This window comes from Megachile rotundata, chromosome 3 (assembly GCF_050947335.1).
Source record: "Megachile rotundata isolate GNS110a chromosome 3, iyMegRotu1, whole genome shotgun sequence".
Lineage (NCBI taxonomy): Eukaryota > Metazoa > Arthropoda > Insecta > Hymenoptera > Megachilidae > Megachile > Megachile rotundata.
In genome coordinates, this window is record NC_134985.1 from 23,062,516 (window position 1) to 23,089,152 (window position 26,637).

At 43.2% G+C, this 26,637-nt stretch overlaps 5 protein-coding genes across 18 annotated transcripts in view; 1 reads left to right on the forward strand and 4 right to left on the reverse strand.

Moving 5' to 3' along the window:
* LOC100877380 (casein kinase I) overlaps positions 1–7,643 on the forward strand; it is a 28,515-nt gene extending 20,872 nt beyond the window's left edge. The window contains exons 1-7 of one of the 6 annotated variants that reach the window (XM_076530183.1): positions 4,941–5,020; positions 5,121–5,899; positions 5,975–6,073; positions 6,171–6,320; positions 6,390–6,896; positions 6,963–7,065; positions 7,324–7,643. In XM_076530183.1, the coding sequence (XP_076386298.1) occupies positions 5,803–5,899; positions 5,975–6,073; positions 6,171–6,320; positions 6,390–6,896; positions 6,963–7,065; positions 7,324–7,468 (1,101 nt within the window). In that variant the 5' untranslated portion in view covers positions 4,941–5,020; positions 5,121–5,802 and the 3' untranslated portion in view covers positions 7,469–7,643. Of the gene's footprint in view, positions 1–2,485; positions 2,656–4,940; positions 5,021–5,120; positions 6,074–6,170; positions 6,321–6,389; positions 6,897–6,962; positions 7,066–7,323 lie in introns of those variants that run through there. The other 5 variants (XM_076530182.1, XM_076530178.1, XM_012297761.2 and 2 more) reach the window with 5 other exon arrangements.
* Positions 1–12,555, reverse strand: part of LOC100882976 (L-xylulose reductase) — a 35,621-nt gene extending 23,066 nt beyond the window's left edge. For 3 of the 7 annotated variants that reach the window (XR_013037738.1, XR_013037737.1, XR_013037736.1), the window contains exons 1-5: positions 1,643–2,392; positions 665–1,094; positions 376–524; positions 204–303; positions 66–126 (exon numbers count right to left, since the gene is read on the reverse strand). Coding sequence is in view for 3 of the 7 variants with exons in the window: in XM_076530194.1 (XP_076386309.1) it covers positions 75–126; positions 204–303; positions 376–524; positions 665–1,094; positions 1,643–1,694 (783 nt within the window). In the remaining 4 variants the exon portion in view is untranslated. Of the gene's footprint in view, positions 127–189; positions 304–375; positions 525–664; positions 1,095–1,642; positions 2,393–9,066; positions 9,140–12,488 lie in introns of those variants that run through there. The other 4 variants (XM_076530196.1, XR_001097438.2, XM_076530194.1 and 1 more) reach the window with 4 other exon arrangements.
* LOC100883083 (uncharacterized) lies at positions 7,540–12,625 on the reverse strand. Of its 2 annotated transcripts, XM_076530202.1 has the most exons (6): positions 12,489–12,625; positions 9,849–10,071; positions 9,067–9,139; positions 8,707–8,868; positions 8,487–8,640; positions 7,540–8,376 (listed from the first exon to the last, which is right to left on the reverse strand). In XM_076530202.1, the coding sequence occupies exons 2-6, from the start codon at positions 10,028–10,030 to the stop codon at positions 8,261–8,263; spliced, it is 687 nt and encodes a 228-aa protein (XP_076386317.1). In that variant the 5' UTR covers positions 10,031–10,071; positions 12,489–12,625; the 3' UTR covers positions 7,540–8,260. The 2 variants fall into 2 exon arrangements, with proteins under 2 accessions (XP_076386317.1, XP_076386318.1); XM_076530203.1 differs by lacking the exon at positions 9,849–10,071 and having other exon boundaries at positions 12,489–12,546.
* A 373-nt stretch (positions 12,626–12,998) lies between these two features.
* LOC100877600 (uncharacterized) lies at positions 12,999–20,745 on the reverse strand. Its single transcript, XM_012297757.2, has 9 exons — positions 20,216–20,745; positions 19,793–19,916; positions 19,450–19,698; positions 18,830–19,299; positions 17,800–18,694; positions 17,371–17,671; positions 15,968–17,298; positions 15,748–15,879; positions 12,999–15,686 (listed from the first exon to the last, which is right to left on the reverse strand). Exons 1-9 carry the CDS (start codon positions 20,288–20,290, stop codon positions 13,420–13,422), a joined length of 5,844 nt encoding a protein of 1,947 aa, XP_012153147.2. The 5' UTR covers positions 20,291–20,745; the 3' UTR covers positions 12,999–13,419.
* A 134-nt stretch (positions 20,746–20,879) lies between these two features.
* Positions 20,880–26,607, reverse strand: Y-h (yellow-h). Of its 2 annotated transcripts, XM_003708459.3 has the most exons (6): positions 26,127–26,607; positions 25,476–25,699; positions 22,939–23,078; positions 22,532–22,864; positions 22,211–22,460; positions 20,880–22,105 (listed from the first exon to the last, which is right to left on the reverse strand). In XM_003708459.3, the coding sequence occupies exons 1-6, from the start codon at positions 26,150–26,152 to the stop codon at positions 21,165–21,167; spliced, it is 1,914 nt and encodes a 637-aa protein (XP_003708507.3). In that variant the 5' UTR covers positions 26,153–26,607; the 3' UTR covers positions 20,880–21,164. The 2 variants fall into 2 exon arrangements, with proteins under 2 accessions (XP_003708507.3, XP_076386273.1); XM_076530158.1 differs by lacking the exons at positions 25,476–25,699; positions 26,127–26,607 and adding an exon at positions 23,700–24,504.
* Positions 26,608–26,637: the final 30 nt, after the last annotated feature.

Here is a 26,637-nt window from a genome sequence, read left to right on the forward strand (position 1 = left end):
TGGGGAAGAAATTATTTTTTTATTTTTATTTTTATTTTATTTAATAAAATTCCTCTATTTAATACCGTTTTTCTTTATACCATGGTATCTTGTATATCCGATTGATCCGTCGTCATATTGTCCTTCCTAAAATACAGAAATACCGTTAGCTCTCGAAAAGGGAGCTTTCTTAAGACAGACACGACATACGTTTTACGATTTACATTGCTAAAAATCCACCGTCTACCGGTAACGTAACACCGTTTATCATCGAACTCCGGTCGCTCAACAGATACGTAACTGCATCGACGACCTCGTGTACTTCTGCGAGGGTAAAATCAAAGTGAAAGTTGTCGTCGATAGTGTTCGAATATTACCGAATATTCGAGTACTCACCGCCAAACCGACCAAGCGGTATTTTACTTAACATGGTTCGCGCTTTATCCGGATCGCTCCAGCCTAGTTTTCCCATTTCTGTCATAATCACCGTAGGATTCACCGTGTTTACTCGAATATTGTGCGGACCAAGTTCGAGAGCCATTGTTCTGCAAAATAATAATAAATAATTTGCTAGTGTTCGTTAGATCGAAATAAAATGTTCGCGATATTTCGAATACGTTCAATTTCGCGTTTATAGCAACCGAGTATCTACATAATCTACATAATTCGGAGGTTCCTCTCTCACTTGGACAACATATCGACAGCTCCTTTGGAGGAGCAATACACAGCGTGATCCTTCAAAGCTGCCTGCGAAGCCTGCGAAGATATATTGACGATACTGCCGGCAACCTTCCTCTCGATCATGTTTCTCGCGACCACTTGAGAAACGTTCAAGATGGATTTCACGTTCACGGCGAAAGTCTCGTCAAAGTCTTCCGCCGTGGCGTCCAGGAAGGGCTTCAAATGCGCGACGCCTGCATTGTTCACCAACAGATCGATGGGTAACACGCTTTCGACAGCCTTCTTCGTGGCATCCCAATCGCGTAAATCTACGCAAACGCTCCTAATACGAGGATCTTCCGCGCATAATTTATCCAGGTTCTTTTTCGTTCTCGACAACGCTATTACTTCGCCTTTGTATTCGGAGAGCCGAAGGGCCAAGTCTCTGCCAATGCCTGCAAGCAAACGTCCGCGATTAACCTGTTAAGTCGATCATTTCTTCATTTGTTCCCCGCACGGGGAATTGAGAAGCAGCGACGTCACACGACCAACGCGATGCAAACGCGTCGTTTCGACACCGTTTATCATCCGTTCGATGGAACGTTCCAATATATTTATTTATTTTTCTCCGTCAAAGATATTCCGACGTACACGTATTTCGACACGATCGTAACTTTCACAATTTCTAACGTTTAACGTTATTTCGACAGAATTCGACAGAATTCGACAGAATTCGATAGAATATATCGTTTTCGTATACAAATATTATCGTCGTTTATGCTCGTCGAGTAAAAGTACGTAAGGGAAAACGAACGATTATCGCCGATCGATCCGATTCGGAAATACTCGGTCAATAAGGAAGTTTCCATTTAGCAAAATTTCGACGAACCTTACAAATTTATTTCCATTTTTTCATTGTATTCTTTTTAGATGAAAAAGATCGAAATAACCGTAAACTGCCCGTTAAATAGAAATCGGATTTAAATTTATAAATGTAGCATACCTCGACCGGCACCTGTGACGAGAATACGTTTTCCTTCGAAGTTGATATTCATGGCTCCTGTGTCTAACTAACGACTGCGTTATATTTCTTCTTAGATATACTTATCCTATTCGACCTCTCCAATGACCGTCGATCGCGAATACTGATATCAGCACTTATTCTGTTCCGTAGAGCAGTAATTCGACATATCCCCACTCCGAGTCCATTCTTTTCTCGTAGATCGACTGTGACGAACTTGAAATTATCGCGAAATAAGAACGCGCACTCGCACGTATCGATTCTCAGTCAATTTCCAATTTTGACCTTTCCGAATTTGACTTTTTCAAATTTCCTACTTCGCGTTCTCGAAATCGAAAACAATAGAATCGTATCGAAGTATCGATTACGCATCGATATCGCGAACGAACCGTAGTACGTAGTACGTACCGTCATCGAAGGTGTAAATCATACGTATCTGTCAAATTGATACACTTGGAAGTTACAACAATAAATAAACATATTTTATTATGTTTGTCAAAGTGTCGATGAGCGAGACGAAGAAGTTTTAACGAGCATTTTATTAATCACGATCGTTTCGAACCTTTCACTGGCTAAATATCGATATCTTCTAAAGCTAACCTCAACGAAGCGATGTTTCCTGTCGTGAATACTCTTGAAAATATTACGTTGCACGTAGACGACTGTCAGTCGCGAGTCTGATACGTCACGAACTCGAAAAGGAAGCTGGTTTTCTTATCTTAATGGTTAGTTTGCCAAATTGGAAGAAGTACTTTTTACCTCTGCGTGACAAAATTATGAACAGCTATTGTTATGATTATTCTAAATTGTTGTGCTTTTTTACAGGATAAATCCAAATATGTAACCGATCGTTCAAGAATATTGGAATACCATAGATTTTTTTAATCGATACCTCCAGCTCCAAGACTAAAGTAGACAGCAGAAAACGGATATTCGGTTTCGAATGATCGTCGCATTCCTGAGAACAATGGCATCCGAAGTTTTCCTAGGAAGCGGCAGAACGTTCCATCGTGCTCTGATTTTCATGCTGAAGCTTGGATGGCAATCGAGGTTTCGTCTACCCATACTATTGATTATCGTATTCGTCACCATGGATTATAGGCTTCAGTTGGAGATCGAATTTGAAAATAATCCGGAACAACATAATCATTTGTGATTAAGGATATAAGTTGCATCGTTTTAAAATATATCATCCAAGAAAGTTGTAAGCTATCGTAGAAAATATGAAAAGATATTTTGCATTGTACATATAACTAGGAATTTAAGGATAAAAGGGTATCGTTGAAATTTTTAGTCGTTTCTATTACAATGTCCGATCATTGCGTTTCGGAGTCGCCTGGATTAAGGAAGTTATTAGTTTAATTAGTTACGTTACGACAAACAGAAAGCGTTAATTGTACATAAATATTGTGTTTAAGCGGTCGAATAATCGTTCGCGTTTTAAATTCGAAACATTTATAATAGTTTGTGAGAAATTTCGTGGCAGATTCGAAATATTCTGTCGTGTTTGCGTTTTCGTATCAACTTTTATATTAATTACTAAGAAACGAAACACTAAAATGTCGAATGCGTTCGAGACGAATAACAAAGTTCAGTCAATGAAATTTCTTACGATTACGTGTGCTAGCTACTATCAGAAATTATGTTATCGAAAGTGTAAATTGTGCGAATACGTGTATATTTTTCCTATCGATGCACACGTGTATAGATGTAATATGTATATGTATATGTTTATAAAATCTATTCGAGAAAATGTGTTAGTTTATATAATATAAAGGACTCGAATATGTGTAGAAGGCTGGTGATATATCGACATAGTTTCTGCTCCTTCCTTTTTTATTTTTCTCTTCAAGTATTAATATTTTACATTTAATAGGATATTCTCTATTACTTTATATGTATACATACGAATCGCATCGATTAGTAAAATTGTGGAATTTCATTGTTTGCGTGAAACGGCGATATCGTTGAATCGGCGAATCAATGTTTTATACAAATTATAACGTACCGAAAATAAAATGATCAGGCTTATCGTGCAGGTAAATGATCATTTATTCGAAACGATTCTCTGTCGCGACGCAATTTAGGATTCCGACTGTTTGGCGTTAAAGCTAATTTATAGGAATTATCGATCGTTTATCGACTGTAAACGGTTATGCCGTATGTTATTAAACAAATAAACGAAAGAATTATTTTTATAAAGTGCCTCTACCGCTTCTAAGCAATTCTACAGTGGAATCAATAATATCGTATCGAGAAAGCAACGAAATATCAGAGTCCGTGCATGCGCGATTCCCTTCCATAAATAAACCAAAGTATGGCAGAGACGATTTAATAAAATTTATTGCGATTTAAATCTCTGAAACGCGAAAGAACTTTAAATTTAAAATGCCTAGTATCGAACGTTACACGGTGACATCTGAAATTTAAAAGTATTTTGGATATGTCTCGATCTTGATTCCCGGTCATCGAATTTCAAATACGAACTGGACATTTTTTAATTCTACATTCCGCGCATTTCACTTTCAAATGCAGCAATATTTTTTTATCGGTAGCAATAGTTCGAGCAAATGGTAAATATTATCGCGCCCGTATACGTATTTCGAAAATAATCACAACCCCTTTCAAGGGACGAAACCCTTTCGTAACTGAAATGATATTTTGTTGGCTTCTTGACGAATATAAAAGATCTCTGTAGCCAGAGTAACGTCAGTAGAGGTTTGCTTCTTGAACATTTTTCATCCTCGAACCGAGTATCTTACCAGCAAATAAATGTTTAGCATGTAAGTAGCTCGTTTCGTTCGATTGTCTCGAAAGGTATTTCGGTCAATTTTAACGAATATTATCGTTCATTTCGTATCCGGAACACGCGTTATCAGCCTAGAGTAGTTGGCAGTTTATAGCGTACGTATATTGTACGCGTACGTGGCCGGTTCGCGATCGAGCTGCGCTTAAAAACCCGAAAATTTCATCGACGTTCTTCAAACCGTGGCACCGTGGTCACGTTATCGGACTCGGGCTCACGAATCGATCAAACAGATCCGTTAATTGTAAATTAGTATTCAGTTCAGGTGAACGAGCATCGACACCGAAAGTCGGCGTCGATAAATTGGCAACCGGCCGGTAACTCGTTCATTTCGAACAACGATTCGTTCGTTTTTCATTTCGAAAATCAGTTCGTTCGTCACGAGTTAAATGTTGCGTTTCATGCAAAGGACATCGAACTTGGTTCGCTTCCTTCTTCTGATCCTCGCGTGTTCGAGCTTCGTCGCAAGAATCTCCTCGAGGACGGTCGAATCGGCGAATCTGCTAAACGGCATTCAGAATCCTGTGATCATGACGTACAGTTACCCTAGCATGGTAATCAATTTTATACCAGCAACATCTACATTTTTCTAACCGTTAACAATATTTTCAATATATTCAATATTCATATTCAGTTTTACGCGTAACATTTCAGATTAAAACGATACAGGACAAGATGGACAACGGCGAAGATAGGTTTTGTCAGATCGAATATCAAGTTGTAAGCTTCTTTACGTCTACGCAACTGCAGACTCTCGTTGTATAGCTGACGCGGAGAGGCGTAAACGGTGGTGTAATACGACGAGTGTTTGCCGTATTTACAATCTAGCAAGTCGCTTTTATTCACCGTCTAACAATACGAATTGTTTGCGATTTTTTAGACTAGAAAGAGAGCAGGGAAGTGCATGCGAATAAGCAACGGAATAAGCGGATGCATGTCCGAAGATTATATAGATCCTTTTCATCCCGACTGTTTTTAAATATCTTTTCAATTAAAACGTAGATACGATCGATCGTTTCTTTTTGTAAAAAAGAAGTTTCTCAATAAACGTGTGTCGTGAGGAAAAAGTATCGCTTCTTTCGGTTCGTTCGATGTCCCATCCTCTGGATGAAACGCCCACGAGAGTCTGGCCAAAGCTAGATTGATTCGTCCCGAAGAGATCACGAAGAAAAGTGGCCGCATTTCCGCGTTCGGGAGTACGTGACGGGATAAACAAATTGATTCGGCGTAAACTCGGTTAAAATGAGGCGGCAGGCGAGGGAAAGTTGGCGGGGTCGCACGTATAAAAGCTGCAAGAAAGAAAAGATCAGCTTCTTCGGAGTCGGGCATCGAGAGTATGGAGAGACTCGGAAGATTCGTAGCTTTCTGGACGATTCTATTTTTCTGCGATTATTTACGGTCGATCGATGGAAAGTTCGTTCCTGAACATTTCGGTGAGATCACTTTATTCTACAGGAGATTATTGCTGTCGACGCGACGGTCAAGTTACTTGGAATCGTTGATTTTAGAACGAAAGTTATTGTCGCTTTCGAAGGTAATCGATTACATTGGTCGTAGACCCCATCAAATGAACGCCGATGTCACACTGTCTATCACCATCGTTCAAGGTAACAATAAAAAAATTCAAAATTCGTATCCACGATATAACGATATTTCTAGTTTATCTCGATATATTTCTCTACTTTACGGTGAATTTCGCGACAGTTAACATAGCCAGCACGCTTCTCCACGAACACGCGCTATACCTTCGAAGCGAATATCGCGAGATTCTCACGGGAATTTTACAAGTTTCCGATTCGATTCGACGATACCTGCTCGGTATTATAATTCCAGGAAACGAGGACGTTCGACTACGTAAGTGACCTGCTCGAACAGATCGTGATCGTGAGTTACCGTTCAGTAAGATAAAGGTCGTAATCGTAGTGCACGAGACGTTGAATAATCCAGTTTTATGGATGCGAGCAATACCCTGGCGAAACGGTGCCCTAGAAACATGGAAAGCCAATTGTTCGTTAACTTGGCGAAATATACGAGAGGTGATAATGCAAGGAACACCCAAAGAAGAAGAAAGCGACCGATGCCTCGCTCAGATTATTCGGAATAAATCGTATTTCGGTTGCTCGATTCCCGAGCTATGCGTCGAAATATTGATGGAAGCTGGTCTTACCAGAGGATATCCTCTCACGCATAGATTATTGATCGTTCAAGTTGCCAAAGCGGTTCGTGTCTTTCTACGTGTGTTTCGAAACGTTCTTTCGTCTCTATCGGTACCTACATCTCTCGTCTTTCAGATGAAATGCGATCAACCTCTGCCCGTTTCATCCGACGAATTGATCCTGTATTATTGTTCGAAGATTCTTCAGGATCTGATCGATATCGAGAGAGCCGGATTTCCCTCTCATACACCGATGGATTTGATGATGGAAGAAGGTAACGAGTAACGAGTATTCCTCTTTCTTCGATGTTGAACGCATCGTAAATGCTATCTTTCGAAAGTTCTTCTCTGCGGTATGGAAGGGTTCCTCGAGTTCACCGACGATCACTACCAGCGTTTAATAACTAGCTGGTCTCATCCTAGTGGCTGCTTCAGCTCCTTCGGGTACGTATCTGCTCCGATATCGTAGCAAAAGGAATCGAAGAGTTGTTTATCGATGCGCAAGATACGAGGATCGGCATCCTTGCTCAATTTTTCCACGTTTCCTTCTACGTTGTCTACCTATACGACGAAAGAACTCGATCGAAAAAAAAAACTCTTCGATTGCTTTCCATAATATAATCCGTAATTTAATCCGTAATTTAATCCGTAATTTAATCGAACAAACAAAAAGGAAGGTTGGTAATTGGAGAAAAATTGTAGAAACGGATTTTCCAACGACCGGATCCACGTGGCTCGAAGATCTTCGGCCGAAACCGATTTCGGCTGCGACAACCACGCGACCGGTCTCGCGGCGGCAGCCCTATCCTTATTTATTCGTAAAAACGTGGAGATCGCGTTCGATTAAATCGCGAAATCGCCGTGTAACTCTCTGTAAATCGTTGTTATTAGTATAAAGGAGCGAGAAGAGAAAAACAATTAGAAACGATAATAATTTATTCGTCGTTGCTCGTAACGATCTTCGATGGGAACCCGATATAGTCGAGAGTCGGTAAAATAAATAAAATCAGTCGTTAGCCTTGCGTAGGAGAGACTGGTTCCCCGTACGATGAGGCAACGCGTATATTTTTGCGTACGCTTTACGTTTTCGTTTATCCTTGAAAATGGAATCTATTTTCGTCCGGCACTGGATCAGCCTTGCCATTTTTGGTACCGCGAACAGAAGGGGGCGGCAATGTAAATTGTCAATTTTCGGTTACATCGACAACCTATAAACATCTGTTACCTCGTAGACGTTTGGAACCGCGAAGAGAAGTATGAGATTTCTCAGCTCGATCGCTCAGCTCGATAATCGAATTTGGAACGACTCCTCTCGAAAGCGATCAAACCGTTTCGCGCGTGGCCTACACCCGCTCGAGTCTTTGAATCTGGTTTACATCGGGAGCTTATGCTGGCTTCCGAGTAATTCTATTCTCCGTAAACTCTATTATCGAATGTCTGGTTGTAAGCGTTCGTGCCATAGCGTAGCGCAGAGTCCACCCTATCGACGGTGTGTCCGAACAAGTCCGAAGAAGCGTCGAATTGTTTTCATTCGGTTATTTTATCGACGTAAACTAGGCTCAGCTTTTTGATTTCTGGTCCACCGATTCTCCGGAGAACAGTCTAATTCCTTCGCGGAGACGATCGATTTCGGATTACTTCAAGGTCGACGATAGTTGTACGGCCTACCGTATGGGCCGATTTTGCTGCTCATTTTGTCGTATCTCAGTTGTTGAAAGTAGCTGTAGACGACCAGCCACAGGTACGTGTAGATCACTAGAAACAACAGACCTATTTCATTTCCAAGCAACGGATGTAGGTAAAAAGCAAAACGGTCATTTATTTGTTCGATCGTCGAGGACGGATCCGAAGAATCGAATACTCACCGACAGCTACGAGGCCTAGGACAAGCCACAGGACACCGTTTATTACTTCGTGATTCACGAAGAACATGATGGACGTGTAAATGACGCTCACCAACAGACCAACTGCTAGGATAATACCGAGCACCACCCATGGTATCATCATAAACGTGTTCCTCTGTAAAACCAACAATCGTTTCATCAGTTTCATTGCTCCTCTCTAATCGTAATAAATGAACCTTACCTTAAGAACACCCACTATCAGCAACGTCGAAATCAAGATCGTCATGCAGAGGTTTATCGCGAAAATTATTCTGACGATATTTTTGTCCAACACGTCGATCAGTATCGTTTTCCATTCGACGTTCAAAGTGAAAATCAGAATCAACGAGAGGATCGATAGAATCTAAGTAGCAATAAATCGCATCAATAACCTAACCTAATTCGACGTTAGTCGTTGTTACTTGTTAGCCGATAGTTTCGATTATTCGTTAGTAATTTTTAGTTCCCGATATGTACGTATACGCGTCGAGATAAGAGACTCCGAATCGGTCCGAGTCCCAAGTCCATGTCTCTAAGCTCGTTAGAATCGTACGATACTCACTATACCGCACACTCCGGTAAATAATGTCCCCGTCTTCAGAGAAAAACATCTACAACACGTTGTCAGCTGCATCCTGGAAATGAAATTCGCTTATTTCGATCGTTCGATCGGCGATTCTAACCCGTGATCTACGCGTTCGTTCGTTCGACTACGCGAATAAACGTAGCGGTAGAATTTCGATCACCGATAGATTTAGAAGCCTGGTTACGCGGTCGCGTATTTTTAAAGCCGATCGACGATCAACTTCCTCGTTCCTCTCGGTAATTGGGAATCGCGGGAATTAGTCCGCGTTATTTATCGAATCGCGATTCGTCGTTGAATCCATCGCATAAAGTATATCCGGTAAAACTCGGCAAGGTTTATTACGCGACGCGTGAAGAATAGGGGGAATATGGGTCATTGGCATGGATGGCTATTCTATTTTAACTCGTTTACCTCGCTGTTTCGTCGCTGACCTTCCTTTTCGCGCTTATTATTTTTCCAGTCGAACTTCCCTCGCACAGAGGGGGGAAAAGCGTTTTGCTTCGAGTAGAAATTCAGGGAATAAACCTAGAGCTTTTAACTCGTTAGCTATTAAAATTCGATCCCAATTCGTTCAGCGGACAGACTTTGAGTCGTCCTCGCGTTAGCCGCTTCGTACGTTTAAGCGTTCGAAACGATTTACATTCCGATAATCGTTTCCATGCTCGATATCGAGATTCGAAGTACGCGTACATTCGAACAAGGGATGTATTTAACGGAAAAGGAAAAGAAAAAGAAATTCGGGAGAAAACGGGAGTTACCGTGTCACGGTCACGACAAGCAATGCCGAGCCACGAGGTCTTTTCAGCCCCGTAAGGAATCGCATCGCGCGATTCTCTGGTTCACCTCGTGCAAAAAGGAAACGTGTCAGCCTACGAAGAACCAGTCCATTGACATTGGCCACCGCACAGGTCGCCAACAGCTCGAGCCGCCGATCTGTCATTTATTCGAGTCGTCGAACCAATTTGATTCGATCGAATCTATCTATCAAGAAAAGATGCTTAATAGTTTATCTCTTAAGACTTAAGAGCGGAGGTAAGTTGAAAAATATTACTAGCGCGCTATTTATCGTTAAGCCGACGATGATCGATGCTCTAATATGTATATTCGTTCGATCAACGCGTCCGTGCAAGACGAAGAAAATGAACGGTAGAAGCGATATAAGATGAATTTTGAATGAAAGACGGTTCCTGAACACGATACGTCGGAGCGAAGTATCCCTGCCAACATCAACTAGAACTAGTAAATTAAGCATGCTGTCGGCGTGCTGTAATGCGTTGGATTCTCTACGAATCGCGACTCGTAATCCACGAGAAAAGTCCGTCTCGAGGAAAAGAAACACTCGAGGTCGAGCCAGATCCGTTGCTGGATGACGCAACGCGTTTTTTTTCTCGCAAACAACGCGCCAAAGTGTTTCGCGAATAGTCGCGTTATTCGTATTCGTATAATCAGGAACGTAGTCGTAACGATGAATATCGAGATTTTTCAGAAACCTTTGGCTGTTCGGTGCACCTGAACCGATCCGATTCTACTTAGATTCGACGCGCCGTCGTTGCTTTATAGCGCGTTTCTAAATGGACGCGACACGCGTCACAGCCTCGCTACTTGTCATTTCTTTTTTTAAGCTTTACGGTCTCGATGACGGAATCGAGGATCGCGACGTCGATTTCCATCGGTTTAAATAAATTCATTTAATTGTCGACCCTTTTCTCTATTCTATTTATACGTTTCAAAAGGGAAATTTGTCGAATTACTTTCGCCTTCGTCAGAAACGAAACGTCGCGGAAAAATAAATTATTAACGAAACAGAAAGCGCGATTACGCGTCGCGCGCAAAACGAGGCTAACAAGTACGAGTAAGGCGCGAGGCCATGCGGATCCGTTGCGCGAACGCGTGTTAGAAACGTCTAAATTCGCTGTGTTCGAATATCGAAAGTTCGTTAATGGGAAGGTTCGTTGCCTACGCGTTGTTCGCGCAGCATCCGCGTCGCCACAATGAGTCAGCTGTATCTGTCATCGAAGGTGCATCGAATATCGTTTAAATATAGATCTTTCGACGCTTCGTAATCGATTCTCCAGGTATGTAGAAATCGCGTCGTGCGATTATATACTCGATCAAACGAAATTCTTAAAGCGTCCACTAATTACAACTAAGTACAACTAATTATAACTAATTATAACTAATTATAACTAATTATAACTAATTATAACGAGTAAATTTTGACGGTTTGCTCGTAAACCGTCGAATAAAATAAAGCGACCGCGGCGTGGCCTCCTTTTACTTTCCGCGAGCATCTTCGCACAGACCGCTCGCACGGATATCTCTCTCCTGTCGATCGTACATTTCTTCCGCAGACGTCGATTATTCCGTTTCGACCGTGGAATTCACTTTTCTTTCTTATTATTATTATTATTGTTATTATTATTATTATTATTATTATTATTATTATTATTAATATGTATATCGTATTATTTCCATTACTCGTCGAGTGGCGACACGTTCATCGAGAACAACGCGAATAAAGACCGACGAAATAATATTTACTTAGGCTCGGTTACGAAACGATGCTGAGAAAATATTTTTGCCAACAATATCGAGCAGTTTGCGTTTCAGTTTCGTTCGTTATCGAAGTTGGCTGAATTTTTTCTTTTCTTTCGTCGATAACGAGTAGAAATTTCAGCAAGCTCGGTAACAGCGGACGAGGAGAGCACGGATAATCGATAAAACGGCAAGCAAATAGATAATTCGTACAAGTCTGAATGGCAAAACAGCGACTGGGTCGCGAAAAGAAACATTTCGTAACGACGCATAATATCCTCGAAGAGAAGTCGGATTCGAAATACCAATGACGCGTCCAACAAGTAAGAAAAAGAGCGCGTATAGTTGGAAGAAAAATGTCTTCCGTAGTTACTAGAACGTAGAAGTGGCAGGCTCGTTTTCTTAACGCGTTTCCCGAGAAATCGCGAAGAATTTTCAACGTTATTTGCGCATCACGGTGCACCTACACAAACACAAATTTCCTCCTGCCATTACGAAGCACTTTCGTCGTACTATCAACAAATTGAAGAAATTGCCACGAACGATTACACAATTCCCGCGATTACCATCAATTACCAAGGTAACGAATAGCACGTTAGCTTCCCGTAGTCGACTCGAAGCCTCTCGTTCGAATTTTCCTCCGAAATCGTTCGGAACAAGCTATTTTCGTCGAACTTTACATACGTATCGCGATCTAACTTAACCCGAAATCGGTCGCAAGATCGGACGAAGAATCGTTTAAATAGAAAATCGAGTTGCGTCCGGCAGCGTTCGATTAGCCGCATAAAAGTTATTAAACCGTTTTCTACCGTCGTCAAAATGTATTTGAAAATAATCAATCGGATTTCTTCCGATTTACTCACTTTTTAATCGGTCTCTTTTCGACGCAGCACTCGCGAATTCTAAATTCTAAAGAGAAATAATTTTACCGAGAAGAAAACTAATAAAAGAGAAAAACGAATTTTTTGGTAGCGCGACGAAATTACGCTCGAGGTCCAGCGCGCGCGCGCACGCGATCTGCTCGCAATAGGAGATGATCAGAAACTGTGCCAAGAACAGCACGCCGTAGCGTCGCGTCGCATAGCGCCGCGGCAGTCGCGGACCTGTTGTACACCTACTACGCGACCGGTGCGGCGCGGCGGTTAACCGATATCCATCGCGGAAACTGCCCAATACCTATAATACGTGTCTAGACCGGCGACAAACATCGATTCGATCTTATAGTATACCTCCCCAATAGTATTACTTTCCCCAATTACTCTCGCCAGCTTCCGAAACTTCTAAATTTAAAAGATTCTTACTTTTATCTCGTTCGTGCGCGGCGGAAGGTAAGAAATTACAGAGCGATCAAGTTGATCGTTTAAAAAACCACATCGGGCAAACAGGAACTGTATTTAATTAAGCGCATTAAGCTCGTTGAGCCGTACAATAAAATGACCGACTAATGGGTAGTTAGATTCGAGCGAACAGCTCGAGGAACGTTTATTAGCGATATCGGCGAATTTCTTTAAAACGCCTAGTTCATTCGATGAATACAAGCATCGCGTTCGAACTATCCTTCTTTTTTACGACAAAACCGAACAGAAACTAAAATAAGAAATAAAATAAAATAAAAAAAATTCGAACGAACAAAAAGAACAAACGTATTTGTACGATGAAAAAGAAATAATACTATTTGTTGCGAAAAGAAAATATTTGGAAAATAAAAGGAAAACGGAGCTAATACTGTTTACGAAATTAAAAGAACCTGTTCGTCGATATCGTGAAAATTAAAATACAAATTCGTTCGTGCGTTCAATTATCTTGGTTAAAAGCGGTATGAAATTCTTCCATGGAGGATCCATCGAAAATAGAAACTGTAGGTTGCGACGTGTCCGAAATTTCACTGTACGTGGAATCGAAACTGTCGATATTCTGCAAGTTGGATTCGACGGTGGTTTTCTTTTCTGTCGAACCGCAGCCGTCGGCTTCTTCGAGCTTCCCCTCACCGAACATCGTTTCGTCTTTCGACAACCCCCTATCTTCCGCGTTCTCCGCTTTAAACGGATGTCCATCGTCGCTTAGAGCATCCTGTTCCTTTTTATCACCGCTCTCTGCGATTCCTTCAATTTTTTCCACGAGATCATCTTCGTCGACTTTCTTTTCGGCGAGAACACTATCGATCAGCAGCGTTGTTTCTTCGTCGCGTTCGGAGAAGGAGTTGGCCGAACTCGAGTCGTCGTCCGCTTCTTCGAACCGGAAAGTTCGAATTTCTTGTTCGGCAGCTCGCAAATCCTCGACTTCTCCGTTTTCCGCTTTCGAGACAATTTCCTCGGACCTTTCGACACCTTCGAAGATCGTATACGCGATCGAGGATAAATCCGATAGAGTTTTCTCTTGGTCGGAATTTGAAAATGACGGGATTCGAACGTTATCCGATAAACGTTTCGCCTCTTCCTCGATACGTTCCGAGTGTTGATATTCCGTTTCTTCGAAATTCTCGCGTCCCGCGCGTAAATCGTCTTCTTTTTCGTCGTTCGCGATTCTCTCGAGAAGCGCGATCGTTGGCGCGGGCACCGCGTGAATATCGAACGGCTTCAGAGACGAACTTTGAGTCGGCGATACTATCGTCTGCCAAAAATGTCGAATGTAAAACCAGCATACCATCAGGACGATTACAGCGACGCTAACCCAAGACACTTGTTCGTTTAATTCGGGAATTCGGCTCTGGTCTTGGTCAGCTTGATCGATTTCACGAGCTTCTATCGTTTCTTTTCTTTCCTCCTCGTACTCGATCGTACTATTCTTGCCAGTTTGTTCGGTAATCCCTTCATCTTGTTCCGATTCTACGTCGCTTCTCGACGCGCTCGTTACCTTCGTTACCCGATACGCGTCAGTTAAAAGTTGATCCGAAGAAACGCTTGTACAACTTCCGACTAATTTCGAATCGCTTCGTTCAGGCTGTTCTGAAAATTCCAATCTGCCAAAGAAAACAGACTGCTCGGTATTCTTCGGCTTTTCGTTTCTCAACAATGCATCTTCTTTCATTTTTTTCTTCTCCTCGTCTAAGCCATGGAGAGGCAACGATCTAATCTGTTTGAATCGTTCGACTTGCCGATCGAACATCGAATTCGAAGATTCAGGAGCATGGTTCGCGTCAGCCAGAGACTCCGACCAATTGATAACAACGGGAAACTTGATATTCGTGAAGATGTTTTCCTCGATGAATCTGAACGTTCGATCACCCTCTTCCGAACTTTCTTCGTTCTCTTCTTCTTCCTCGGTTTCATCGTCCACGGTAAATCGGTCCACCTCTTCGGCATCGGCCTGCCTCGAAGGACCTCGAAGAATTTCGATGCTTGGTTCGTCGACGTCTTCCAGACTAAAGCTATCGACGTTCAGGGTCCGCAGGAGCTGGCCAATGCTCGACAGAACATCGTCCAAGCGAAATTCGTCGATCCCGACATTTTCTCTCGTTATAATTAAATGTTCGCCTTCGCGAACGCTGATTTCTTCCGGTTGATTTAGCTGGCGCGGCTCGCGGACGGCGATGGTTTGTTCGAGGTTGTCGGGAGCTTGCGAGACGATCGGGACGTCGTCGGCGAACAACGCGTCGACAGCGTCGTTACTCGATCGACAAACGAAAGAATCGTCCAACGCGTTCGAATGGCTATCGTTCGCTATATCGTTCGTAACCAAGGTTAAGCTGTCTTCGGTAAAATCGAAAATCGAGTCCATGGATCCATAGGAGAACGCGTTATGAAGCAATCTAGACGTCGTGTCGTCTACGATGTCTCGTAGACGCGGCTGTTTACTCGTATCCGCGTTCGCGTTGCTCAAAACGACGCCGTGAACGAGGTAGCTCACGTCTATGTTCCTGCTCGAGTCTCTGTAATCGGTGTTCCTGTCTCTGCTTTCCTCGTTCTCGTCTTCGAGACTTTCCACGTTGCCGCTGTCTCGCTCGAAATCCTCTTCGCTCTCGTTTCGTTTCGTTCCCGGTGTTTCATCTCGATCCCCGGATTCCTCCGAGTCTTTCTTCGTATCTTCGGCGAACGGAGATCGATCCTCGGTACGCGGGTAACCTGCGAACGAATCGAACGATCGGAAATCGCGTCATAGAATATAAGAGGAAAAATCTCTCACCTGCTAGCGAGGACTGCGTCTCGCACGTTTGATCGACGGTGTTCGAAGACCACGAAGACGCTATATCGGTGTTTATTCTGGCCTTTATCGTCACCAACGAGCGATCCTGTTGTTTCTCGACATTGCTGCCGCCTGTACACGGATAAAGATATCGAGACATGCCGGTTTTCAAACTTTCTACGATCGCTAGATATTATCAAACGGAAAATTTTAATCGAACCTTCGTTAGATTCCGTTACAGCCGACGACGTTGGATCCGCGTTCGCGAATCGATCCCTGATATCCTCCTTTGCAGGTGTCCTTTCGAGTTCACGACCCGTTTGCACACCCTCCAATCTTTTACTCGACGATGCCGAAACAACTTGTTCGTCCAGCATCTGTTTCGGGTTACTGTACTTGCTGAATCGTTTCCTGGTGTCCAGGTCGGTAGCCAATCTACTCTTCTCGCGAGTTTGCTTTTGAACATTGAACAGTCTGTCGAATAACTTATCCGTTACCCTGTTCACCTTGGACAAATTCGAGCAGGCGTAATTTTCGTTGGAACTTCCGAATAATCGGGTGCCTTCGTTCACGGATTGATCGTCGTTGGACATGGAAGCGGTAGCCGCCGGTTCCAATTTCACCGACTTATCGGCCGACAAGTTCTCTTTGTTTACGTACTCGTCCGCTATTAACTTCGTCTCCTGGCCAATTTTCTTGACAGGGTTGCTTTTCTTCGAACGTCCTCGATGTTTCGACTGTTCCGGAAGCAGTTCTACGGTGGTTTTATTCGAAAGTATTTTCCGTTGCGTATCGAAATGCTCCTTGTCCCTGCACAACGTCACCTCGTTGTAAGCTTTCAACGCTCTCATTTCTCTGGCATTTTCGAAACATTCCGTTCGATCGTTCGCGTTCGACTTTTTCGACTCTTCGAGTTTCTTTACGATCGACTTGATCTTCGGTTTCTTCGGACAGATCGGAGGTTTCTTTCGGTGCGCGACACCCTCCAAGTCGCGAGTCACTCGCGACAGCGTCACGGTGCCGAAACTGTTCAACTTGCCTCTTCGACGATCATCTTTCTTATTGGACGACGAGTCTAATCTCGGCTCCGAATATTCGCCCGCTAATTGTGCCATCTTGCACTCGCACACGCTCCTATCCGATTCGGATGACTCGGGAACATTAGGTTGTCTCTTCGAGTCGTAGTGTTGTTTGTTTCGCTTTTGAGCCCGATGAGGATTCGGAAAGTATCGCGTTTCCGTTTTGTCGTCTCGTTGATCGCGGATGGACGAGACGCTAGCTGGATCTTGCACTCGCTTACGTTTCAAAGGCGCGTTCTTACGGTTTTTCGTGTCCGTGACGACGCGCTCGGAGGATTTATGGGACGAAGGGCGCGTCAGGTCCGTTTGAACGTAACAGTTTTTCGTCGGAATTATAGAAGAGGGTTCATTACGAGGAGTGAACTTGCCGGAAACGTTGTCGATAAATCGTTCGTTAACTTGGTTTTTTCGAGAGATTAGGTTCTCGCGGTGCGAAATGTTCTTCGTAGGCGAGGCTGCTGTAGTCTTCGATCTGAAAGACGAGGAGAAATTTTCGATAAATTCCAAGGGATCGAGAACATTTCTATACTCTATAAAGGTATACCTTTCCATCTCCGTCTTTTCGCGAACGTCCATCGAAGAATGGAACGCCGTGCTCCGTGAAATTTCGTCGCCTCGTTTCAACGGACCAGCGAACGGATTCCATTTGTTTTTCTCTAATTGCCGATATATACACTGCAATTCGTCAAAGTCCTGTTCGCGGCAACCGTCGAACACTTTCATAGAATCCTCGAAGAATCTTCTAATGCCGGTGTCACCGAACGAATACTCTGGTAAATTGATCGTTAACCGATTTCCCACGACTTCGGGTTCGTAACGATGACCCTTCCGTGTTGGACTCGTGTCTTGAAACGAACAAATATTGTTAAACAGTTGTAATTAACAGCTTTAATAAGGTATATGTATAGAAGAAAAACGCGTACGAGAATAGATTCGAAGTAAATAGAGATAAATAGAGGATAAAATAGATTACCTTCTTCCGAATCGATCGTTGCTGCCATTCGAAAAGTTGTCAATGGCACGGGTTTTCTAATCGTATCGTTTAGAATTTTCGAAAATTTCTCTGCTTCGATCGGCACATCGCGATTCTGTTCGATTCGATTCTCGACCAGCTGCTCCGTCATCGATCTTCTCGAAGACGGATCGTATTTGAAGTTCCTTAATATATTGTCTATTTTATTGGTAACTAACAGAACTCTTTGTTTCAAATCCTCGTCCACTAGCAACGTTTTCGCGCGCGAATCGTCTTTAACAGTCTTCTTCGACTCTTTCTCGTTGTCTTCCAACGTTTTCCGCTCGCTAATCTCGAGGTTTCCCATTTTATTCGTAACTTGTTCTACCTCCTCTTTCAATTTCTCTTCCGCGAGCAATCTCCTCGAACATGCTCTTCCTTTCGTTTCTTCCAATATTTTCTCCTCTATACGCGCGCTACTGTTTGACCTATCGTTTGTCTTCTCGTTTAGGAAATTGCAATTGTAGGCAAAAGTGCGAAACTCGTTCACGCGACGATCCGATTTCGACGTCGAATTCTCCGGCACGATTTCGCTAGCGGGCAAACAGCAATGCCCCGTCGTTTCTTCGACCGACTTCTCGTCTATCGTACAATCGCAGTCGAGCGAAGATTGCGCTTCTTTCGGGCAGTTACACTTATTCTCGAACGAGCGTTCGCCATAAAACGTCGTCGCGCACAACTTCGTACAGTCCGTCACGCTTCGTTCGGTTTCGTCCGTTTCTTCTCGCCTTTCAGTCGAAACTTGTTCGATATCACTCGGTTCTGTTCGTTCGGAATATTGAAATTCCGCTCGTGGCAGACGTTCGATGGTCCCCTCCTTCGTTTCGACCTCTGACCGCGATGAAACTTGCTCGATCTGTATCGACATACAAAATTGATGAACTTTCCGAACAATCTCGGTAACTCTCTAGAGTTACGAAGAACGCGAATTAGAGTAACGGTGAAAAAAGAACTGTACAACAAAGCCGAAAGACGATATTTCTAATATTACCATGGTCGCAAGCCGGTTCTTTCCTTCGAGAAACGATACGATCTGTTCGTCGCTCTCGTCATCGCGGCGCATAAAGAAGTTTTTCGGTAGGAATTTTTCCTTTCCGACAGAATCGTCGTCTATCGCGGTCAGTTTCTTGTTAATTGCCCTTTCTCTTATTCTGATACGAGCCTCTGCAACGTCCTGCTGCGTGATACCAAGGATTTTCATCGTTTTCAGAGCCGGTGTTAAATCAGGATCATCGAAGATTCGCGAAATAGTATCCTGCGTGTCGACAGTTTCGTAACTCTCGTACGATATCAAAGTGATCAACGACCTGCTTCTGTATTTGGTATCTGGGATTTTTGCGAAAATACGACCGGTTAGAAAATTCGTTTCGCTTCTCAAGCTCCTCCTGAACTTGTTCGTCTTTTCCGCGTGAAGTTCCAAGAAGAAACAGGAAGTCGAATACCAGTTGTACGTGGCTACGACTGAAAAAAGGAGAAATGAATTTTCGTGTAAAAAGTGATCAGGATGATGGGGATACAGGGATAGGTTAGTCGAGGAATTTCGACAAAATATTCGTTCGTCGATCTAACTCGGTTTGTAGCAAGTTAAAAAAGTAATTATTCTCCACTTACTTAGAGGTACGATTTTAACGAGAACGAACTCCAGAAAAATGGCCAAAGAGAATCTCTTGTCGTACCAATACAAGAGGCAAACTGCTAGCACGATCACCTCCAGTACGACATTCTTGAAAAAGCTCAAAATCAACCATGGCAGCAGTAAATTTGGTCGGCTCGAGGTCAATATCGGATACATGTTCGCCAAATAGCTAAACGTGTACACGTGGGCGATCACGATTCGCGTGATGACGATCCATGACAGAACTAACAAATATTTCGCTTTTTAGAGAAATTGCCTATTTAATCGTTAGTAACGTTTACGCGATATCGTTCGTTAAATATTGAAATCGTTTCGAACCAGTTTTGATCGTGTCCTCGCCGATCGTGCCGAGAATCAGCGTGCCGTAAGTTAACGATACGTTTTGGATTTGTTCCAGTTCATTTGTCCATTTCAGAGGACTCCAGTCCAACGTGCTGTTAATCTGCGGATTTTATATTTTATATTTTATATTTCGTATTGTATGATATTTTTAACCTTTCGCACGGTTAGCGGAATCGATCCAACTTTTCTCGTTTCCGTTTTCGGAAAACAACGAAAATTCCCACGTTCGCGTTTCTGAACTTGCACGTTTTAATGTTTATCGCTCGAAATGAAATAAGAATTTCGAAAGTTTTACAGAACAGATAGTTTCCGCGAGATTGAAGGTTATACGCGAAAGGTTAGAACGAAAGAGCATAAAAAAATTTCGGATCGAAAGGTTAATTATCAGGAAACTCTTACCAGTCCTATAATATTCATTATTAAGCGTTCGGTTCGGAAAGAGAAGCCAAAAAGTCGTCGAAAGAAGCTAGGCATCAGGAACACGAAACTTTCGAAGAAGCCGAAAGGCCAACGAATCGGTGATTCCACGAGAACCGATCATCCTCGACTCGGTCTGTCGGCTCGTATTTCGTCACGTAATTCTCGATCGGGGAACTCTTCAATTTAAATAACCACTTTGCCCGTCGAGAGCCACGTTAATTTCGACGCGTTTAGTTATTTCGCCTTCACCGGAATTTCGTTACGAACGCGAACGCCTCCTCGGCTCCCCCGCTTAAGGTATAACAGTCGACGATAGCACGCTCGAAATAAATGACGGTGACGAACGGAATCGACGAATACGCGCGCCTCCTGACAATTTCACCGTAGCGAGAAAATTTCCTCGTTATAATCATTTCCTTCCAGATCCAACATCCGGGAACTTTTACGAAAACGGTAAAACCTTTTCCAACGAAACTACCAACGAGACGATCATCTTCTCTACGGACGATTACGACCGAGTCGTTTATTTTTCCGCGTTCCCATCAAATCCCGTAAATCCTGTTTTTTCTAAATTCCCGTGACAAATGCACGAACCGTTAGGCACCCAATTGAAATTCATCTTCCTGCCAACTGTACAGACCAGTAGAGTGCGGTTCTCCCGAAAAAAGGGGAGAATTTTAATTACAATTTACATTTATAGTACATTTACGCTAAATGTTCGCGTTACACTTTCTCCTATCGCACAATCCTCCTACAATTGTACAGAAATCGTGAACTCTCCTTTCGGCTTAATCCTTTCAATCGCCATAACTGGAGATAACGGAAGGCAAAATGAAACGGGCTAACGATAATTTCCTTAAAACGCGATCATAAATGTTTACTATTTAGGCGAACGGTTTTTTTCGAGAGAGCAACACTTTCGGAAAGTTCAGCATGTCTCGTCGTAACCGTGTTCGGAAGCAACCACCAGGTGATTAGGGTCGCATACGGTGTCCTTGACAGCTTCTTTAGCGTTAGCCTTGAACACTCTGTAGTTGATCTTGCTACTATCGACGCTTCCGTAAAGATACATGGCTAGTCTGTTCGAGAGTAACCATATATTCTGATCGTACTCGTGATCCACCTTGATATCGTTCGGAAAGACCAAGGAAAGATTGCTGGTTCCTATGACCCCAAGATTCTGAGGTATATACTCCTTCCTGGTGTCCCAGCACCAAACAGAATCTCTGGTGACCATGTTGAAGAACATCACGCCGTTTCTGTCTATCACGGAACCCGAGGAATGCCCGTAATCCTTGGCTCTGGGTCTGCCGATGGGCACGAAATAGTCCGAATTCTCTTGGACGGTTCTCTTGTCTCGGAGAATCGACGTGGACACCGCGAATTCTCGAAAGCTGGACAAAGGATGGAAAAATAAGGTTCTGTCGTCGTGGATGTCGACCGGACTCAAAGCGATCCCGAAAATCCCGTCCGTCCATTGGAATTTCGTGCCGTGGAGCTCGTACTTGGCAGCCAATGGATCCGGATAGAAGTAATGGTGTTGGAAACTGAACGATGAGTCCTCGAAGAACTTGTAGACGAGCAATCCGTATCTGAATACGTCGGAAGCGTACGCCACCGCCGAACCACAGTCCTCGTTTCTAATGTCAACGACGATATTCGTGTACAAGGAATCTTCTTTCACTTGCTCTTCCGGTAGAACGTACTTTCTAATCAGCGTGTCCGTGGTTAAATCGAAAATAAAGATTGCCGGAGGACAGATTTGCTTTCCACCCTCCGCTACGTTCGTTTTGCCGGTGTCGAGAACCCACAGACGATCGCATTCGTCCACCTGGATCCTGAACACCGAGGTCAGACCGTCGCAGTTACCTGCAATAAAATCCCTATTTTAGCTTCGACTCGGTGATATTCGATATGTCCTCGATATTTCCTAACGGATCAATTAGGTATTGAACAACTCGCTAGAGTAAGGACCTTTTTGATGCCAGCCCCAATCCGGATACGGTCTCAACTTTGGACTCTTAGTCTTGGAGTTTTTCGGAACAGTGGCCAACGTAACCGGGATTCCTTCTTTCCATTTCGGTAGAGTGATAAAAACCTTGTCCTTCGAAACTTCGAGACCAAGAGGGAGGTTATTCTCCGCGATGAAATCTCCGTCGAAGATGGCCGAATCCCTAGCCTCCACGCTATCGTATACGTAATCGATCGTGGACCAAGCGTAGACCTTTAATAATAATAAATAATAATAATAAATTTGCCGGAGTACTCGAAGCGCGTAGTAGGAGAAAACCTTACCAGTTGCATGGCAGGGCCAACGTAATCCTCTTCGACCTGTCCTCGTCCAGGATCGTAATTGAGCCCGTGGCTTTCGAGCTGATTCGTCAATCGAGGATCGCTCTTAAACGTGTTCAAATTCCTACTGGCCGGTCTCGAACGAGATCTACTTCTGTCGAAGTTGCTTAGAAAGTACTCGCTCGAATCTGGTGTCGAACCGTACAGATGATTACTGTACTCGGGGGTAGTGGGGAATTTATCCGATAAGTTTTCTTCCGGTTTAGGCGAGATGCACGTTATGTGACCAGGCAACTCGTCGTGACCCGCTATCAGTGCCTTGTAATTCCTTAGAGACTGGTGAAATTTCATTCTTTATTGATGGCATTTTTTATCGCGATAACGTACGGTGAAAAAGCGCGAAACAGTACCGATCGAAAGTTAGGAGAACCGCTTTTCGGAGGCGTCGTCTCGAGTTGCCGCGGCAACGCGTTACTTCCAGGCTGAACGACAAACTCCTGCATGCCTAGAAGACACATCGACACCAACCATGGCATAACGTTCCCCATACCTGCGAACAAACGAGATTTCAATGCGCGCCTACGAACAATCTTCCTTATTTCCTTCAGCGACTTATCGAGTTCCGTCAATGGCTCTCAATGCATAAATACCGAAACCGAGTCGATTCGGTCTCGCATGCGGAATTCGAAAGAATCGTTTAAAGAAGCAGGTGTACGATTCACCGGGAAATTACTCGACGAAAGTTCTACGAAGTGTTAATCGCGTTAAAACCCGTATCTCGCGCTATCGTCCGTAACAGATCGTAATAAGCGTTAATTAAGCGCAGCACGTGCGGAGCTAGCCAGGAAGGAACGGTGAATTTCGAAGGAAAGCGAACTCGATCGTGGTAATCGAGACGATTCCGTGGTTCATTCGCTATTTCCAAGATGACCGTGTCACTAATGGAAAAATGGAAAAAAAGTATAACCGTTATCCGCTCGATAGAATCGAGAATGTTCACGACACATCTTGCTTTGCTAATCACTGATTCACTAGATCAAAATTCGAGATATTAACTATATTAGAGTGGACCAATCGTGAAAAATATTCGATACACTTTAAACACGTTCACTATCGAACAAACACAAACGCGCTTACGATTCGAGAAAGAATTTCTTGAAACGCTCTGTACCTGCGACAGTGTATCTGAAGGTGACCCACCGACTTCCGAGTATTCGAAAAACCTTCTATCGGTTATTTCGGGTACATAAGAATTCGAGACGAAACGGAAAAATAAAACGAAACGAGATAAAGTGAAAAAAAGACGAAAAATTAAAATGTTGGGGACGAGCAAGAACGCGACAGAGAGTGATCGAATAAAGATGTTCGTTCGGGATGAGACCGTGGATGTTACCCGACTGCCATATTCACTATCCGGGTCATAAGTGTGTCTAGGTGTACTACGAAAGGAGAGAATGGCGAATCCCTTCTCTCGGAGAAGATTTTCCCTCTCGTCCGCGTTACGAGACTCTCCGCTGTATAGGTCATTGGCGACGACGAGTTCATGGGAGCTTCTCGAGTCTTGCTGTCATACGCGTTATTTCCGTTTAAGCGATATAAACAGTACTTATTTCGTTGAATCGGCTGTACAGTCGCAGACTGGTTATACGTATACTATTAGTGGTTCGTAAGATGGGACGCGGAACAGCAGAGGGTCAAGATCTTTCCAGTTTTACGCGAGCCCGGTTTCTTACGTGGTCGAACGTAACTCCCATAGAAATTAGCTCAAGTATCCTCGGATCCGCGCACTCCAATTATCAACGACCTCTATGAACCGCCCAGCTATGCAATTCACCGTAGCGCAGCGTAGCGGTGCGACTGTATTAAAATAGCATTTATTCGATCGTTGCGTCGATGGCATTTTAGAATGCCATCCGCAACCTTGCAGATCAATTCAGGCAAGGCAGAACATTCCCTTCTATCGGAATTAGAATCTTCTCTGACCCTTATGGTATATCGCGTTAATAACAGACAAACGATTCGAGCGAAGGAAGTATTTTTCGCACAATTCGTTTTCTAAATAACTAGATAATTAATACGGTAGATAGTTTACCGATAATGCAACAAGTAGAATGCATAATAAGCAGAAGAGAAAATGAATGTCTTAATCGAGCGAACATCGAGTAATTACACCGTTCTAATGAAAACGTGAACCATACTCGGCACATTAACCGGTTGTTTCCCATCGAACTCGCAACAAGGTAACGCTCGATATTTCGAGCGAGTTTCGAGCAATCGTTCGGTCTCGAAGTCTCGTCGTTACGCAACGGGGGACCTATTCGGTAGAATGCACCGAAGCATCGTTACGCCAGCATTAATTCTCGTGAGAACTCTGACGTTTCTTCGATCTTCTGTGGAGCCACCGACAAGAAATCGTAGAAAGAATATAAAAACGGTGGATGGACAGAGATAAATTCGATGCGAAAGAAATCGAAATTCCACGGTGATTGCCTACTTCTTTCTATTCGGGACAGAAGAATTTCACGCTTAAAGGTGACGGCACGGTCTGCGCATCGCGTTTTACCTTGTTTACATACCGCGAACGGTGACGCACCGTTAACATCCTCTCGCGTTTAACCATCATAATTACTACGTACCTAATACTACTACTACTACTACACCTTATTACAAATATCTACAAATACATTCGTCAATAATCGATCTTAGCGATATCGATTCTAAAAGCAATAAATGTAGATAACATTTTCGCGAAGGAATTCTATTGTTTCGCGAAAGCGTGCTGACTTTTCGTTACGCAACAACGAATTAACGATATTTTTTGTTGCAGCGAAAAACAAAGACACTCGATCAATTATAGAAACGCGTTTTCTCGGAAAACAGTTTCGTTTTATGACTTTACCGCGCACTTTTCAGTTTTACGCAGGCTAATTACGCGAAGAAAACTTACCGCTTCCAGAAAAAGTATATTTCTTGGATGCTTTCCAATCGATGCACTCATGTTGGTATCTGGAATTAGAATCGTCCCATGCGTACGCGAACGAATGACTCGGTGATACGTAAGCGTATCTGTTCGGATGGTCGGAGAGACTCGACGATACCCAACAATACTCTGGCAGGACGAGCGATCCCGACTTCGATCGGATATCTTTCCTTTTTCGCATCACTGAACGCCTACAAGAATGGAAAGAAAAATCATCGGTACAACTCAATTAAACGACAGAATCGGGTCGTCGAGAATACGACAGGCAAAAGAACGCCGCTACCATTTCTGGTATATCCTCGGCGAAGCTTATTATTTATCTTTGAAAAAGGTTACTGGAACTCGAACTTTTTTGCCGCGCTAGAAAAACTTGTCTACAGTAACGAACACGTTGATTAACTTGAAATTGAAATTTAAATAGATTTTCGTCAGCCGGATATCGTTACGTCTGGACCGACGCGAAAGTTCGGGCTCATGGTGACAACGAAAAGATCGAACATAGGGAGAAACACTGTTTCGTCCGGATGACGCTGCAAATCACCCGAGACCGAATCGAACTTAATTCACTCTCCACCTCCAGAGCTTACGATTAAAAACAGTTACATTCTGTTCATTTACTTGGACAATTGCTCGATTTTTTTCATCTTTCCTATCTCGGAAAGAATTCCTCCGTTTCTTCCTTTCCTTTCCTCGTCCTTCCCTTTTATTCTCTCCTGTTCCGTTATTCCGCTCTCTTACTTCGTTGATTTAATTTATTAAAGAAGAAGCGATGAGAAATGAATAATTTCGAAGGCGCGTTAAAGTCGTGAAAACGTTTGCCACGATAAAAGAACGTCACGCTCGATATTTTCTTCGACATTCGAGAAAATTTCGTTGCCCGGTGCATACAACCGTTCGTGATTACTTAATCTCGCGAACTGACACTGAAGCCATCGATCGTCCGACTGAAATTGGTTCGGTCGAACCGAGAAAGCGGAAAGTAATGTTTTTCTGCGCCCGCCGCTTTGCATTTTGTTATACATATATTTTAAATAAATAGATCGTTATCGAGCCATTCGATCTAATCAACGCTCGCTTTTAAGTAATCGTAATAGTCACGTAACATTGTTGCATTTGTTTGTTTGAAAAT

Excerpts from the sequence above, each read along its gene's own strand:
- LOC100883083 (XM_076530202.1), bottom strand. The coding sequence starts at position 10,030 with ATGACAGATCGGCGGCTCGAGCTGTTGGCGACCTGTGCGGTGGCCAAT. Across the intron at positions 8,869-9,066 it reads TTACCGGAGTGTGCGGTATA|ATTCTATCGATCCTCTCGTT; the intron begins GTGAGTATCGTA and ends ATTGCTACTTAG. Across the intron at positions 8,641-8,706 it reads TGATAGTGGGTGTTCTTAAG|AGGAACACGTTTATGATGAT; the intron begins GTAAGGTTCATT and ends TTGGTTTTACAG.
- LOC100877600 (XM_012297757.2), bottom strand. The coding sequence starts at position 20,290 with ATGCCTAGCTTCTTTCGACGACTTTTTGGCTTCTCTTTCCGAACCGAA. Across the intron at positions 19,300-19,449 it reads CGTTAAAATCGTACCTCTAA|TCGTAGCCACGTACAACTGG; the intron begins GTAAGTGGAGAA and ends TCCTTTTTTCAG. Across the intron at positions 15,880-15,967 it reads TGTAACGGAATCTAACGAAG|GCGGCAGCAATGTCGAGAAA; the intron begins GTTCGATTAAAA and ends ATCCGTGTACAG.
- Y-h (XM_003708459.3), bottom strand. The coding sequence starts at position 26,152 with ATGAAAAAAATCGAGCAATTGTCCAA. Across the intron at positions 23,079-25,475 it reads ATATACTTTTTCTGGAAGCG|GTATGGGGAACGTTATGCCA; the intron begins GTAAGTTTTCTT and ends GTTTGTTCGCAG. Across the intron at positions 22,106-22,210 it reads TTGGGGCTGGCATCAAAAAG|GTAACTGCGACGGTCTGACC; the intron begins GTCCTTACTCTA and ends ATTTTATTGCAG.